The 17,386-nt window shown below is 38.7% G+C and overlaps 1 protein-coding gene across 2 annotated transcripts in view; it reads right to left on the bottom strand.

The window, feature by feature from the left end:
• NALCN (sodium leak channel, non-selective) overlaps positions 1–17,386 on the bottom strand; it is a gene marked incomplete at both ends in the record, with an annotated part of 227,752 nt that overhangs the window by 31,875 nt on the left and 178,491 nt on the right. For both annotated transcript variants that reach the window (XM_080354287.1, XM_080354288.1), the window contains one exon: positions 7,907–7,980. In XM_080354287.1, the coding sequence (XP_080210413.1) occupies positions 7,907–7,980 (74 nt within the window). The remainder of the gene's footprint in view (positions 1–7,906; positions 7,981–17,386) is intronic.

Raw genomic sequence — 17,386 nt, 5'->3', positions numbered from 1 at the left:
CCATGCCATAGCAAGGCCCACCTTTGAAGTTTTTTCAGTTTGCTGTAGAATTGATGGTCCCTTAAGACTTCACGAAGTGTGAAAAGGGTCAAGCAATTCACTAATCACCCATAAAAACAGCTTCTCAGCAATAAAGAATGGAATAGTACAAATACAGCTGTCAATTTAGGGCAGTTCCCTTTCAGGGCTATACGTGACAAAATATTTATGTGCACAATCAAGACTTGCAGTGTATCTTTGAGGGTTCTTCTCCATAACCAGGACCATGTGTAGTCTGAAATGAAAAGCTGCACATTGCTGATATGCTGTAATATGACATGTCAGCTCTCTTGGAATACATTGAGCTCGCAGCATTTTGTTGTTGTAACAGGGTTTTTTCACCTGTTAGTTCACTTGTTTCATTTTGTTTTTCCTGAAATTTGGCAAATATATTTTACACTATTTTGGCAGAAATGAATATGTCATTTGGATGGTTGGCTAGTAAGTGTGCTACAGTGAAAAAGAACATGCATGTCTTTATTTTGCTGGCTACAATGAAATGGATTTGCTGACGAAAAAGGGAGGTTCCCACTAAACAGAGCTGACACAACTCCTCAGATGGCTGAGAAAAGGCACTTTGGGCAACTTTGGAAAAATATTTTCACTTTCCTGGAATGCTGCAATTTTCCATTTACACAGTGAATGGCTTATTGCTCATTTTGTGCTTTACAATCATTAAGAGAAACTCACACAAGATCCAGCTGGTAATATTTCATACTTTTTAATGAATCAAATCTCCATTTTTGTTGAAAACATGAAAAAACTACATGCTATTGGAGTGACCACTCTGTTCGCCAGCCTACAGTAATGCTTGGATAAATGCTGTCCTTGACACCATCCAATGATCACGCTTGATGGCAAAAGGTGTCCCAGGCATGTTCTTCCCCCCTATGACTTTGTTTTTCACTCTTCTCTGCTATTTCTCCTTCTTTTGGATTTAAACACATAAATGATAGCAGTAGGGATCCAAAGTGAGGTCTGGAACAAAAAGTGAGAAACTTAGAATGCTTGCGTCACCATACTCACATGCTAGAAAAATACATTGTCCTACACTCATTACAGAGGGCATTAGATTACACTACACTGAATGGAAGCATTATGCCATTTAAGAAAATTACTGTATGTCTTATAAAAAACAGCTCATCTTAGTCAAATCATGAACACTATAATACCAATGGATTTTAAGCATTAAATTAGGGAGGATGATATTACATAACACTGTCAGAAGACAACAGAGATATCATTTGAATACCTGTGCAATTTTCATGTAAAAAAAAATAAAAATATAAAAAATAGATCCTACCTAACTCCATTAAAATGACAATCCAGTTTTGGTAAGAGACAATGGAAAGTTCTGTGGTCTGATTCTGTATAGAGGCTTCCTGCTGTGACATAGAAGGTAACTTATCTTTTTTTCCCTATAAATATAAATTATTGTGCTCTGCTTTTGACTGCTAGAAAGGTTTTTCTTGACATCAAAAATCACTTGCACATAAACTTCTCATGTCCTTGTACACAGGTTACGAAGTTACATAAACTCTTAGTGTCCATACTAAGAGAGAACATTAAATGCTCAAACAACAAATTATTTACCTGACTAACCAACAGGATGGCTTATTTGATCACTAATGGTATAATGAAATACACTTAGCCATATAGTGTACAGAATGGGCACGCAGAAAAAGTAAGACCTTTGGAAAGACTCTTAGCATTGTTTATGGTCTCTTCCTAAGTTATATTCCTAAATCCATATTCATTGTTATTATTGCTATTGTCTGCCTTTTCTTTTTTTGCTGTTCTGTTGAACCATTTTTATTCCAACCCGTGAGTTTTGCCTTTTGTTTCCTGATTCTCCTCCCCATCCCACCAGTGCGAGGGGAGGGAGGAGTGAGAGGCACATGGTTCTAGTTGCTGGCTGTGGCTAAACCAGATGAATCACCATCCCTGGAGGCGTTTAAAAGATGCAGAGATTAGGTTCTTAGGGACATGGTTTAGTGATGCACTTGACAGTGTTAGGTTAATGGTTGGACTTCATGATCTTAAAGTTCTTTTCCAACCAAAATGATTCTATGATTCTAAACCACATGTTCTTAGTTTGCCTTGAAAAGCACCAATGGAATAAAATACCCCAAAAAATAAAGTGATTTGGTATGTTATCAGAAAGCCAGGCTACACGTTAAGATCATACAGAACATGATACCGGAATACCACATAGTTTGTATTACCTGCAAGCAATTATGAGGTGCAAACTTTTGAAGTCCTCTGAACTATTTCATGCTTTGGAACCCCTGAAAAATAAGTAGTGACCAGAGTGTTTGAGTAGCATTCTTTGAGCTAATGCAAAATGTTAAATGCTTTGATCAATACTCCAAAATACTATACCTTTCATGAATATTCTGAGGTTTCTTGCAGAGGGTATGCATATGGCTCACGCTTGGACTTTTCAGGGAGGCCTCCTTTCCACAACAGGTCACTCATCTTCTTGCATCTCAATATAACACTGACTTGTTGTTCTTCTGTATTGTTTTAATGAGTGAATATTTACGCATTGTGTAGTAACTGCACATGTTGCTATGTACTTTTGTTCTTGTTCTCCCTGAAACACACTCACACTGAAGTCATAGTAGCAGTGTGGTATTGCTTCAGAAAAACACACCATTATCATCATAATTCAGCACTGTTCTCACTATGACTCTATATTCTTGCTACATCTTTCTATGCTTCGATTATGCTTCCGTCTATCTAACTTGGAAAATATGGTTAAATGTGGCAGGTGGTGAATCCACCTGATTGGTGTGTTAGTGTTTCCCTTTTTCATTTTATAAATTTAATTCAATAAGGCACTGTTTGAATAGCAAATAAAACACACATTTTCACCACAGCTACACTACTGTTTTTTGGGGAAAAGGATACTATTTTTTGAAGAGAACTGAATCTAGCACTAGTAAAATAAAATTAATTATTAATGTGAGTTGGATAATTCCTGTTTTTTTTTTTTTTCCCATGTTTTTCTTGTTTCCTTCCATATGCCTCTAAAGAGAAAAACAAATAGTCGCTGATTTTCTTCAGTGTCTGCTCAGTTTGTTGAACTGTGGTAACATACTGTCTTTTAACCATAACTATGGTAACATCCTTTCTTGTCTTTAGCCGTTTGGTATTCTCATTGTCATCCTTACCTTGCTGGTTCAGCTTTTCCTCTACCAGATATTTGTATAAAAATTATTTTCCTTGGCTTACAGAAGAACTGAAAGAATCAATGGAGAAGAAGGAACCTCAAAGGGCCATCTAGTCCATCACCTCTCTTAAAGCAAGATCAATATCTACGCTATTCTGGGCTGATGTTTGTTTAACTTACTTTTCTGCACCTGCAGTGTTGGAGACTCCACAGCCCACTAAATCTACTTCACAATAATGCTTTACAGTTATCTATGGCATGGCGGTGACTTGGCACTAAATCCATAAAGTTTCATACCAATGGATATGTGCATTCCATTATTTCCTTCTGTTTGTCTTTGCAGGTTAAATCCAATTATGTCATAGACTTGTGGTGGCGACTAAGTCTGGGTTTTGCTCCTGATGACAACAGTCATTACCTGATCTTAACTAGAGTATTTGTGCTGAGAAATACATGGTATCAAAGTTTGGCAGCTCATAAGCTGAGCTTAACTGGAACATTTGTTCTGAGAATGCATGGTTTCAAAACCTCACAGTTACAAAGAAAGAAATCATATTCTTAAGAGAAAACATAAATTACATACAGAGAAACTTGTTGTAAATGTTTTAGAACTAGTACAAGTCAGTCATGTAATGCAAACAAATTTCTAATACAGGATACCAAATCTATGTCTTCTATGATGAAACAACCGGCTACGTGGAGAATTGAAGAGCAGTTTTTAACACATTGAATGGTACAGTAATAAACCAGAAGGACCCTGATAAACTTGAGGTCTGAGTCAGCAAAAGCTTTAGGATGTTGCAGAATAGCTCCATGCTATCCACCTGCTGCAGAATAGCTCTATGCATCGCAGCAGGCTGTGGAGCTCCTGTCTGAGGAAAAGGAACTGAGGGTTACACTGGCTCTGGCTGGGATGGAGTTACCTGGATGGTAACTGGACCAGTGTGTTCCTGCCACCAGTAAGACAAACTGCCTACTATATTAAGGAGTGTAGCCAGCAGACAGAGGGAATTTATTATCCTTCCTCTACTTGGAGCAGCAGAGGCTGCACCTGGGACAAAGTTCTGGGTACTCCAAAAGCAATGCTGAAACACAGGAGCAGGTACAAGAGGTCAGTGGCTTACAAAACATGTGACCTCCAGGGAGACTTGGGAGAACTGGGCTTGTTTGTTTTGGTGAAGAAGAGGCTGAAGCATAAAGATGAACTCTTGTTACTGCAGGACGACGGTGCAGTGAGCAAAGGCCAGAAACTATGGCTTGGAGGGTTTAGACTGAACATAGGAAAACTCCCTCTCAAGGGAGGTGTGATGCAGTGCTGGAACCAGAGTAGGTGGAAGATGCAAAGCTGATCTGATCCAGGGTTAGCAATAGTCTTACTTTAAGTGTGCAGCTGGATAACACAGCCTCTGAAGTTCCCTTCTGACCAAGACTTTTACGCTCCTGTGATACACAAACTAATGAAAACGTCTGCTCATTCTCGTCAGACTGCTGGTGTATTATATTATACAACTGTATTAGTGTCCAGAGATAATTTGTTCAGAGATTAGCTTTATAACTTTCCTAAAAGCACAGGGAATCTCATTTCTTGCTTATTCCAATATTCAGAAAAAAACCACTGTATTTTGCAGAAATACTCGTATGAACGCACTCTGAATTATCTTCTAGTATATTAGTAAATTAGTAGAACTGGATACTTAATTCAAGCAATTATTTTTATTATTTTTTCCCCAAGATGCATTCATAGCAGTCTCAGTTTCAAACAAAGGATAAATACACTTTATTGAATTAACTATTTATGAAATGGAAAGTTCTACTTAACCATGAGCTATATTATTCCCTCAGGCCCAGTAAATACATCAGACAAATCTTGACTAGAACAGTGAAAACCCCATTGCATACTGCTAGCATCAGTTTACAGTTTGACTACAGCATGAGCTGTAATGAAAAGCAAAAAAAAATCTGCCCATTTAAAAAATGTTAGTTTCCCAAATTGTTATATATTTTATAATAAAATGATTTTTTTGTGATTTTTGTGAGTTTGATTTTCTTATCAACAGACCAGGAAACTTTTATGTTATTACTTGTATTTTATAAAATAGGAGCACAAACCCTTATGTGAGGGTGACTGAGCACTGGTGCAGATTGCCCAGAGAGGTTTTATCCCCATCTTAGGAGATCTTCAAAAGCTGCCTGGAGATGGTCATGGGCAACCAGGTCTGGGTAGCCCTGCTCGAGCAGGGAGGTTGGGCCAGATGACCTCCAGAGGTGCCTTCCAACCTCAACCATTTTGTGGTGCATGGTTTAATAGAGACTAGAGTCAGCCTCTATACTACTGATCCTTCGATTATATTTTGGACTATGTCAGACTACTTTTAATTTGCTCAGTTTCCTCACCATTCTGTGTTGTCTATAATTTATCTTCAGCACTGGAGAGAATGCACTGATTTATACACAACATTTTAATTGGACCTTATCCACCCTGTCTACCTCAGAAAGCCAGTGGAACTAATAAAGAACCTATTCCTGGATAATGGTCCCACAAGGAATGAGGGTCAGAAGAACCACAGGCACAAAACTTGTGTTCAAGATGAAAAGCAGTGCCCACAGCAAGAGAAAGTGAGACAAAAGTGGTAAACACTGAACATAATGCAGCTGTAATGAAATTTACTAGAAGTTATGGTTATTGCTGCTGAGGAAAATGTATCATAATTTTCAGAAAGAAATGGAGCTGTTTGTAATTCAGAGGCACTACTAAATGTGATCCTGTTTCGAAAAAATTGTTCTGTCTGTAACTCATTTTTCTCTCATTTCATTTTCCTTGGAAGGGTGAAGTGCCCAGCTCAGAATGGATTTATGTGAAGAGTTAAGTCTCTCTGTGCTCTGACACTGGTAGGGGTGATGCTAATCACTGGTCAAAGTACTCAGGACAGTAGTTGCTACATCCTTGGCTCTGTTCCTAGGACTAGCTGCACCAAGACCTCAAGAGGGCAAAGTGAATGTCAGTTTCCAAGCAAGGTCTTCAGAAAATATATGGTTTCCCTGCAGCAAGAAAGTTTCAGGAAAATGAAGAGACCTGAGACCTCAGTTTTGCTGCACAATGTAGTATTAGATGAGCAGATGAGACACTTAGGATGGAGTGCGTGAACCTGTCTCTCTGGGTGGTTGATGGCTATTTATGTCTTTCTTCTCCAAGAGGAGATGTCAAGGTGCAGTTCAGTATTTAAGGTGAAAACCAAGGTTTAGATAGAGGAATATGCACCAGACAGAAAGGTATCTATGTGTAATGCATATTCCATCTATGTGGTTGGTTATATGGAAAGATACAGTATTTGATTAAAATAAAATTTGATAAAGTTTAAAAAGTAGTGAGGAAAGTTAAGAGGTGGACTTAAGCTAGAATAGACTTAAAATTCTCTTTTCATTATGGCAATTTGATCAAGGTGAAGTTGCCCATGGGCAGCTTTTCTGTGTAGAGGCATTGTTTCAGATAAAAGCTCCTTAATTCAGGTAGTCAAAAATTAAAAAGATGCTAGAAGGAATCTTTTCAGAAGGCACATCTTGAGTTATCTTTTATTGTTCTTGGCATAAACATCCTTTCTTCTTTGTCAAATACTCCAAATAGCTGAGACTCAGCTACTTTTATTGAGGAGTATACAGCATTTATAACTAAAGTAAAAATAAGAAAAAGAATCTCTCGTGTATTGTGAGTTTGAGTTTTCCTGTGTTCCTTGAACTGAATCCAAAGTTTCAGCTGTAAATTTAATCTTTTCTTATATAGATATATGTTTTTTTTTTTTCTGTTTGTAAAACTCCCCTGCACCAACATGGAAACACTGGCAGTGCTCAGGACCAACGCACTCATCACTGGCATCCATGAACACGATTTCCTTATGCCAGATGTGTTGGAGATGTCACAGTTCAGAACTTACATAACAATTTTGAGGTGGTTACAAGGAACCATAAACAGTATTTGTTCCTTTTTCTCAGAAGGAGATTAAAGACTGCCGCTATACATTGTTGGCATTGTTAATGTACTTCGTATCAACGACAGTAATTCTCATGTAAAACCAACAGTGACCTCAACAACTAGAGCACAGTGTTACCCTCATATGATAACCTTAGACGTGGTCTTGGCGATGTAGGAGTGCATTATTTACTCATGGTGCTCTTTACTTACTTGACATGGGATACTGAAATGAGTGGTCATTATTAGAACATTCAGGAACTCCTTCTACAGAAGTAATGGTTCTGCAGTCTTCTTCATTGTACGTTTCCTACTTGGAATATGATCAGCTGTAATCTATGCTTTCTAGCATACAACTCTTGTGAATGTTTATGTGCATATCTATGCAAGAACTAAGCTGGAATTCTTTAGGCAAAATAACGCCACTTACGAAGAGACATTTTTTTCTGGTGTAGAAGGAAGATGTGAAAATAGCTGAAAAATCATCTTTCTGCATGACATATTATTCAAATACACACTGAAGAAGAACAATCCCTCTCTTGTGCTGTTCAAGTATATAATAAATCCAGAGAAAAAAGAGCAATTTATCTTTGATAATGAAAGCAATAGAAGTAGTACAAAAGGATACACTGTCATAAATATCATACATACAGTAACATTCATGAAAAACAAGGTTATGAGAAATCAGATGACAGTCACAATAATATCAACGCACTGCTGACTCTTACCTTAGAATTTTATTGATTGCTGTCTCTTTTTCCAGAAGGTTTCTTGCTCTGATGCTGAAAACAGATTTACGGAGCTATAAAATTAAGAAAAAGAGAACGTTCTTTTTAATTGTCATAAAATATAGCACATGTATCTGACAGACCAATGAAACATAATGATGCTGTGTATGTGAAATTGAACACATAATGTTCTCCGTCATACAGCTGTTTTTCACTGTCTGTGGCACAGGTGTCCTTTTCCAGGAAGAGACTGGTAGAAAAGATCAAAATGGTCACACAGAGCTAATTCTTTGAGGAATGTATAAGATCCCAGCCTTATCTTGCAGGTTTTGTCCTCCCTATCCCAATCCATAGCTAGTTCCAGGTGTAAAGGAGCAGATAGTTTTGTTGACCAGTACTAGCATTATTGCCTTTATTACACATACTTTTTCTTCTCCGGTTGGCCAATTCACACCTTTGTCTTGATCCTGGCTACTCCACTGTGAATTTTGACTAGGCCGCATCATACTCTGGAGATGCCTCAGCTTTACAGAAGAGCCGACTAACAAGGTTTAGATGTCTCACTTCTCTGCCTAGAGCTAGGTGAGATTAAAGTCAGTGTCCTGTTTCTCCTGAATCCAGGCCTGCCTGACTGTTCTTGCCTTCTTCACTATCCTATTTTTTCCTGATGTAGAGCAAAAAATGTGGAGAGCAAAATATGCTTGTGATTGCCTCTAGTTATGAACACTGTTTTATGCATATTCTTGTGAATGGGACTTCCTGGATGTTAAACGAATGGACTGAGATCATAGGATCATAGAACGTCCTCAGTTGGAAGGGACCCACACGGATCATCGAGTCCAACTCCTGTCCCTGCACAGGACAACCCCACAGTTCACACCATGTGTCTGAGGGCTTGTCCAGTCTCTTCTTGAACACTGTCAGGCTTGGGGCCGTGACACCTCCCTGGGGAGCCTGTTCCCGTGCTGCACCACCCTCTGGGGGAAGAACCTTTTCCTCATGTCCAACCTAAACCTCCCCTGGCACATCTTCCTGCCATTCCCTCAGGTTCTGTCATTGGTCACTAAAGAGAAGAGATCAGCGCCTGCCCTTCCTCCTCCTCTGGTGAGGAAGCTGCAGCCGCCATGAGGTCTCCTCTTAGACTCCTCTTCTCCAGGCTGAACAAACCAAGTGACTTTAGCTGTTCCTCATACGGCTTCTTCTCCAAACCCTTCTCGACACTCTAGCAGCTTAATATCTTTTTTATCCTGTGGCACCCAGAACTGTTCACAGTGCTCCAGGTGAGGCCGCACCAGTGCAGAGCAGAGCGGGACAAGATACAAGAAAATGCAAGCACTTCATTCCTAAGTGAGTAGTAACAAACAAGGTAAATCAAGGAACAAATCATGGCTGAAGAATTTAGCTGAGGAATTGCACCTGTGATGAACTGAAAGCCTCTGGCACCTTATAAGACTCAACTCTGTCAACTATTTAGAGATCATTTTCTTGAAGCAAATGGTTGAGAGAGATTTGGCAGCTCCCAGCAATATGTGCCCTGTTTTTGATTGATCTGAAATGGAATCTTTGAGCACATTTCTTTAAAACTATTTGTTATAAATACTGTATTTGTGTAATGGATCTGTGTTTGACCTCAGGATGTATTTCTAAAACACCACCTCAAATCCAGAGTTACTTGACGAACAATTTTGCTAGAACTTCTCTAAAGACTCAAATTGACTCTGATTAACAGTAAGATGTCTTACTTTACAGAAAAACAGAAGCCTAGAAAATACCTTAAAACATCTTAACTATACTGGCTGTTCTTCATAACGTGACTATTGCTTTTTAAGCTACACCTGTAACAGCAAGCTACAATCTCTTTCCTAACACTTGCTTTTTCAAGTGTGGCCCCTTTAACTGCTCTCAAGTCCTAACCCATCTCTGTACAGGCTGTGGAAGTAAGAACATAGATGACCCGAAAACGCCACAATTTTGAGATATTGTGGGTTCCTTGAGAAACCTGCAACTTGAAAACTGAAATAAAGTATGCAACACTTCGGAATGTATTTTGGAAAATAAAGGTACTGGAATTCCAGATAAGATTAAAAAAATAGTAACAGAATTCTTGAATATTTGAACACGAAACAAAAATATCACTCAATTGCCTGATATGGTTAACTTCGAAATAAACTGAAAATCACAGAATGAGGTATACCATTATATTAAACATCATTGTGTTGGGGTAAATATTTCATATATTGAAATATATTCATGCAGGTTTTAACTCATTTGCAGTACCTCAGCACAGATGTAGTGGCTTTATCAGCATGGTACTTTATTATGGATTTGGATATATCTCACAATGGTGAAAGTAATGGCAACTCTCCCATCTTTTTTCTTCTAATGTCAGTGATGAGTAGCTGGAATCCCAGATGACTGATTCTTTCCTCTTATCAAGATTGCAGAAAGAAGCTGCCAAACCACAGCAGTATCTATCATTTTGCAAGGTTTAGCTACTAATTTTTTTAAGACTCAACTGTGAATATGAAACTTAACGGAATAATGAAGGTGGAAAACCAGCTCTTTTGTTTGTTTTAGTTGTTTTTTTAATGTTAGAAATAACTACTTTAGAATAATTGCAATTACATCAAACATGGAAAAAGAAGCGTGCTGCTTACTGATGTGTTATGTCCATTTATTTCTAATACCAATTCTTTGCTTGTTAACGTCTTAGAAAAGACCTAAAACACAGAGAGCATTAATTTCTTTTCAGATTTCCAGTGTTGGCTCACCTGATTTCAGGAAAAAGCTGAGGCAAATAATTTTTCCTGAAATTGTCTACAGCTTCCTATATGGCACAGACCACATCTATGAGGTGCCAAAACACATTAAGTGTGTGGTCCAAGCAGGGAAATTCAGCCAGGTTGTCAACAAGGGAATGTGCCCTGGGAAAGCGGGAGCAAGGTGTCGACTTCTTTTCAGACCTTACAGGAGGTTGGATGCTTGTACAGATACATTCGGTGCTTCCCCAAGCCAAGTGCTAAACGATCTAGTGGCAGCGAGGAAGAAGAACATCTCAAGAAAAGCTGCTAGTAGCAGATCTAGGCCAAAGTCTACTCACATCTGGCACATTTGCCTACCAGGGACTGCTGAATCCTCTCTCTAGGTAGCCAGACTAACAAAGACGAAGGGGGTGGTCTATATTTTGCATAAAAGCATACTGCTAAATCCCTTGCACATCTCAGTTGGAAATGGTGTGACTCCGTTTTTGATGCCTTCAATAAACTCTAGCTGTCTGTTGGAGATGTGCAAGGAGAGTGCTGCACTCTGGTCTTTGGCCACCGCACAGCCAGAGGTGCAACATCCATGGAGCCAGAGAGAAAAAGCGAAGCAGCAGGAAGAAGCCCACATCTGGAGCCACTTAGATGGGGGAGAAAAGACTGTGTTCTAGTTCCTCCTCCCAAGGCTGTTAATGGATTTTATTTGGTGATGCTCCAACAAATAAATGCCTGAGAAGTCCTGGGAATGGAGAAAGGGACCAGAACACAGGGTGTTGCACCAGGGTATTTGTGCAAAGAGTGCATTTATTTTTCCCGCCCTTTTTTTTTTCAGAAGGACCAGCTGTGAAATTTGCACCTGAGGCAGCACATCCTTGGGCACTGACTGTGGTCTAAGCACACCCAATGGACTGAGGCTGACGGAAACTTTTAAAGGTTTGTTCCCATCCTGTCTGTCTCTGCAATGCGTCAGAACTTAGACTGGAGCCATGTATCCAGTTCTATAACCCAGCAATACACAAGCATGCAGAAGATCCTATGCTTTGGTGCCTTGGGATCACAGTGGTCCAAAACTGAATTGATTATACAACCCAGGCACTTCCAAGGATTACGGTTTTTGGAGATGGTGGTCCTCATTGCTCTTTAGGACTTGGGCATCCTCACTTCAGCAGAACCCTGGTGAATTTATCTTAAATTTAAAATATCCAGAGAAGCAATAACAGCTAATATTTTTAGATATGCACGATTGATGTGTTTGTCATATTTAAAGGATTCAGCAGTCAAACAGCAACATGCATATATCAATATGCATGTTTAAGAAAAGCAAACATTACTACAGGTTTTTAAAATCTTTGTCCTTATTTCTTTATTAGATAAATCAACCAAACTTCTTCCCATTCAATTTTCCAAATTTGCCTAGCACACCACACAAATGCAATGGAACTCTGCAAACAGAAAACAGGAGTGATGATCAGTATTTTGTTTAATAATATCTAGATGCCGCATGCTGGTACAGAAGGAGACTGGCAATTAAAACTTGTGATACCTGCCGAGTTCTTGAATGTTGCAGAGGAAATTATTAGCAGTGTTAGTGTACAAAAGACATTACTCAACCAGATGATGTGGAATTAAATAACTACAGTATAATCTATTGTGGTTATTTTAGGGTATATCTGTTTAGCCTGCTGGGTTTTTTATTACAGATTGTGATGCACTGTGAGGACACCCTCAGTGTATCTTTATTGGCCATTATTTATTTATTTACTTCTTTATGCAGCCTAGAAGTACACTCAGTGCAGAAATAACAGTGCCATGTAGCTTTCTGCTATAGACCATTATTTTTTAGCATAAGACACTGTCCTGAAATCACCTAACAGCATCTGATTACCATTAGATATGTTTTCAACAATGCATTTTAAAGAGCTCCTGCAGAATACTTTAATCTTCGAGGAACAGCTGTGACAGGTCAGCAAATTACCAATAATATTTCCTGGATGAAAAAGTTTTATATGGAAAGCATGTGCTCCTACAAAACCATGAATAAAGCCCATGTCTCAGTTCCCACATTCCTTTGTGTTTATTTACACAGATGTGCCTGCAGGCACAGAATTAGGAGATCTGCAGATCTTCCACAAGCACTGGCATCCTTCACTGCTGCCGCTGGCAGGACAGACTTCAGTCCAGTCAGTGGGAACTTGATCTCAATGTTGCATCCTATGAAATCCCATTTGTCCAAAGTGACAAGGACAAAGCCATAAACCACTGTAAATGTTGTAAAAGAAGCTAAATCACAGAACATTGTTGCTCTGCAAGTGCCACCTGCTGCTTTGAAAAGGTACTGCAGACATTTTAAATGACTATTTAGTAGTATATTTTAAAAATCCAGGCTTTCTACGCTGGAAAAAATATCCTTGGCATAAGATTAAAAGCAAAGCAACACAGGACTGTACCTTTGCTAGGTGACAGCTAATGACTGTGGATCAGGCCTACAACCGAGAGTATTGGCACAGCCCTGCTGACTTCAGGGGGATCCATGACAATTTATAGCAGTTAAGATACGGCTCAGTAGTTTTGAGAAATGCTATTCATTGTCAAAGTTTTAATATATTTTCCTAGTAACATATTTATGGTACACCAATCCCAGCGAGCACTGCATAAGGCAATTGTTTTCAACCTGAATTTGACAGAGAATTGTATCCTATCAACAGGTAAAAAATGGTGATGTGGTGTGTTATTTTTGCATCGGACCATTGCGGAGTTAGCAGAAGAGGCAATATTGGTGGGTATTCTGCAAAAAAAGGCAAGACAGATCTTAAGTAAATAACGAGATGTAAATGTCTAAAATATTCAGTTGATAGAGAAAAAAACAAATGCAATATATTTTTCTACAGCATTTCTGTAGTGTTATCTGAGGAATTTTAGCTTAGTGCTGTTGATAGCAACTGCAGGACCATATGGGGATAGCCTTCTGTAGCATGCCAGATATTCCAAGCAAGAAAAAAAAATAATCCAAAGCTTCTGTTTCAGTTTGGAATTTGTTGGATGCCAATTGACAGTTTATATAGACGTGCAGAATGAACAGATTGTTAGGTATTATATCATAATTTAAATATGTACAGCTTCTTGGGAAAATATGAAGAGTCACTACAATGAGCAATATCTCAGAGTGATTTTTAAGAAACAGAGAGGAGATGTTTGGGCAGAATCTGTTCAAAGCTTGAGCATTCAATTAAATATAGGATATTTTTGGCTCAAAGGAGTTTGCTGTGTAGCCTCTTACATGCATACATTATTATCTGTTCAACAACATACTGTCTAGGCATCTTTGCCTTGAAAAGATCTGACTCTATCAAAAAGCATATGACAAAAATATGAAGAGTGATGGAAGGTAGACTGCGGGTTGTTGGTGGGTCCCCAACAAAACTTTCAAAGGAATTGAAGCAGGTTAAGTGACTAAATCCTATAGAAATAAGTGGAGAATTTCTTAAGCTCTTTTGAAAACTCTGCTCAATGCCTGCGGAATCATAAAGGATGCAATCACAAAGGATCTCTAGAGATCACCTAATCCATCTCCCCCTCTCAAAGCAGAACTATTTTCATTTGGACTTTGAAAATGTGGCCCTTGGTGAGGTTGTCCCATATAGCCCCAAAAAGGCTTGCTGAGCAGTCAAGAAAGTGGTCTAGCATTAGGTAAGTGCCTTGAGGAGTCAAAGGCTGTCCCTTTTGATCAGATGTCTAGAAAGAGAAATGGGCATAATCTCCTCAACTCCTGGGAGTCATTGACCTGAAACAGCATTAATTCCTTTCGTAGCCCTTGATTGCAGCCCGCCTCTTAAGGAAAGCCATGTTCTTCTAGTTAGCTGACTACTGGTCTGGAAAATCTACATGTCCTTTCATAACCAAGAACCTTTTTCAATTAAGTCTGAGAATGTGGACAAGGCTAATATTAGCATACGAATAAAGTCCCCAAAGACTTGAAGGAAATGATAATAGTCTATCTCAAACACATGGGGGAGCAGCTTCAGGGAAGGAGAAAAACCCTCTCTTTTATGTCTTGCCATGCTACGGTTGGGTTTTTCCCTTTGGCATATCTGAGTTTTCTTACTTTCAGTGGTGTAAAGGGTAGGTTTTTCATAGAGTCATAGAATGGTTTGGGTTGGAAGGGACCTTTAAAAGTCATCAAGACCAAACCCCCTGCAATGAGCAAATAGATCAGGTGCTTAGAGCCCCATCCAGCCTGGCCTGCAATGTCTCCAGGGATGGGGCATCTACCACCTCTCTGGGCAACCTGGGACAGTGTTTCATCACCCTCATGGTAAAAAAATCCTTCCTTATATTTAGTCGGAATCTTCCCTCTTCTAGTTTAAACCCATTACCCCTTGTCCTGTCGCAACAGGCCCTGCTAAAAAGGTTGTACCCATGTTTCTTGAAGCCCCCTTTAAGTACTGAAAGGCCACTCCCTGGAGCCTTCTCTTCTCCAGGCTAAAAAACTCCAACTCTCTTGGCCTGTCCTAACAAAAGAACAAGGAAGGACATTACTCCAGGTTGTAGAAGCACATGCATATAATCCCCTTCACCAGCACAAAGAGATCACAACTGTATTTAATCTGTTCTTGTGAATGAGACCTGTGAGTGAGTGAGGAAGACCCAAGGGCTTGGAGAAGGAAATCTGGATTCCTTGTTACATAACAATTTTTTTTTTCTGAAAATAAACAAAACCTTTAAAAAATGCGAAATACACATAGAAGTCTCCTGATTAATTTTCAAAAAACCTGAAATACATCCCTGTATTTACATATATCAACTTCATTAGAAAGATCTGATGAGAACAGACATGGGACAAAAATAATCTTCTTTGAAAATCAAGACTGTAATGAGCAAGAAAATGCCAGATTCATAAGCCATTCTCATTCCAGTAGTTAGATTGCTTTAATGATTTTCCTGAATGTTATAGCTAGATAGATTTTGGAAATGTCCCGTGAATAATATGAACAGGTAAAACTGAAGCACTTGGCTGTGTTTAATTAACAAGTGGTATATGGCAACTGAAACTGTAGGACAGAGTTCTACTCAGATACTCGGTAAAGGGAGATCAAGATAAAGTTTGAATGATTTTTGTTGATACTTATGTGCAAAGTTCTGCAAGAATTACTTCCGAAAAGAAATCAGTATTAGTGTTTAAAATAAATAATATTTTCTACTTGGAATTAATGTGCAATTATACTTTACTAGTTTCTGCTATATTCAAAATTAATGTGATAAAATTATTCTTTCAAATTACTTAGAGAAAAGAATAATCAGGAACATAACAGAATGCTACAGTACTTCTTGTGCCAATATTCTGCTTTGCACAATAGAATGCTCAAAGTAAAGTTCAGAAGAGTTTCATTAACTTGGGACATAATTTTATTAAAAGAATAAGCAGAAATTCTGGAAATGACAGTTTATTAATAAATACTCTACCCTGGCTACTTTTGTAAGAAGGAAAAAATACAAATAAAGTTTATAAGTATGTCTTCATGCCTGATGATTTTCTGAGAGATACCCTGGGATCCTCCATCTTCAACATTTAAAGCTATGCCTCAGAAAAGCTGAAAGGCTATTTCAGCTTTTACAATTATAAATACTTTCTGTGAGGAAAAGTCCTTTCAGAATAGTTTCAGAATATACATGGTTCTTTTTGCAAGAAACACAATAGTTAATGAAAGGAGCTGAGCACAGGTCAGAAAAAGACACGTAGGAACAAACTGTTAGATTAAACTAAAACATCTTATCAACAACAGGTGACGTGTCTCAGCAGCTCAAAAATGAAGTATCTATGATGTTAACCAAACATGCACTAATAGTTTGTGAGCAATATTGTGTGTTGAATTTGTGTGTGAAATGATGAACAGTTAGAATCCTAAACCTTCCCTGAGGTGTCAGGAGACAATGATTTCTAAATAAATCAGAGGGAGTTATCTCCAAGGAAGTACTCAGACCATGCCAGTATGAGGCTTGTAAATGGGTTGATGCTTGTGTTCCATCCCATCTAACTTTAATAGTTATCAGCAGGATCATATCTGGGAATGAAGCCAAATCGTGTAAAAAAAGTGGGTGCAAAGCTCAGCAGCCCACCTGCAAAACAGCACAGGTCATCGTGAACATATCACTTTGGTGCTCTATTCTTTGTATTGAGCCTCCAAAGAATGCAGAATCCAGCATGATGTCTGCTGCTTAGTATTCATAGTCCTCCATGATAATGGTTCAGCTCTCACTTTCTGACCATGGCCTCCGATCATACAGGTACGTTCTGCTGTAACTGGGAAATCAATGGGAGAGGCATATGGTGTGGGTGGTCGAGCTTTCACAGGAGCTGGACCTCAATGTAGATCTTGCTCCCACAGGAAAAATGAATGGCTACTAACTGCTTGCAGAGCTAAAACCCAAACTCATACATGTGAAAGGAAACAGAAAGGAAACAGGATGACAAAGAGGACAGAAAACAGAAGATATATTTGGTACTATCCAATTAATGTTACAAATGCAGAAATAAGGGGGCTGGCTTGTTTATATGTCTTCAATTAAATGGGAGATGCTCAAAGACTGAACTATTAAATACATTCATATATTAAATGCCCTTTTGCTTTGTTTTGCAATTCACTCCTGCTGTGCCACCACTGTAAACATGTACATGGGTATCTGTACATACCGAGCCACAGGCGTTTTTGAAGTTCCTCTCATG

This window comes from Nesoenas mayeri (assembly GCF_963082525.1).
Source record: "Nesoenas mayeri genome assembly, chromosome: 1".
NCBI classification, from domain to species: Eukaryota; Metazoa; Chordata; class Aves; order Columbiformes; family Columbidae; genus Nesoenas; species Nesoenas mayeri.
The sequence above is the reverse complement of the archived record's forward strand: the minus strand, read 5'-3'. Positions and strand labels throughout refer to the sequence as shown.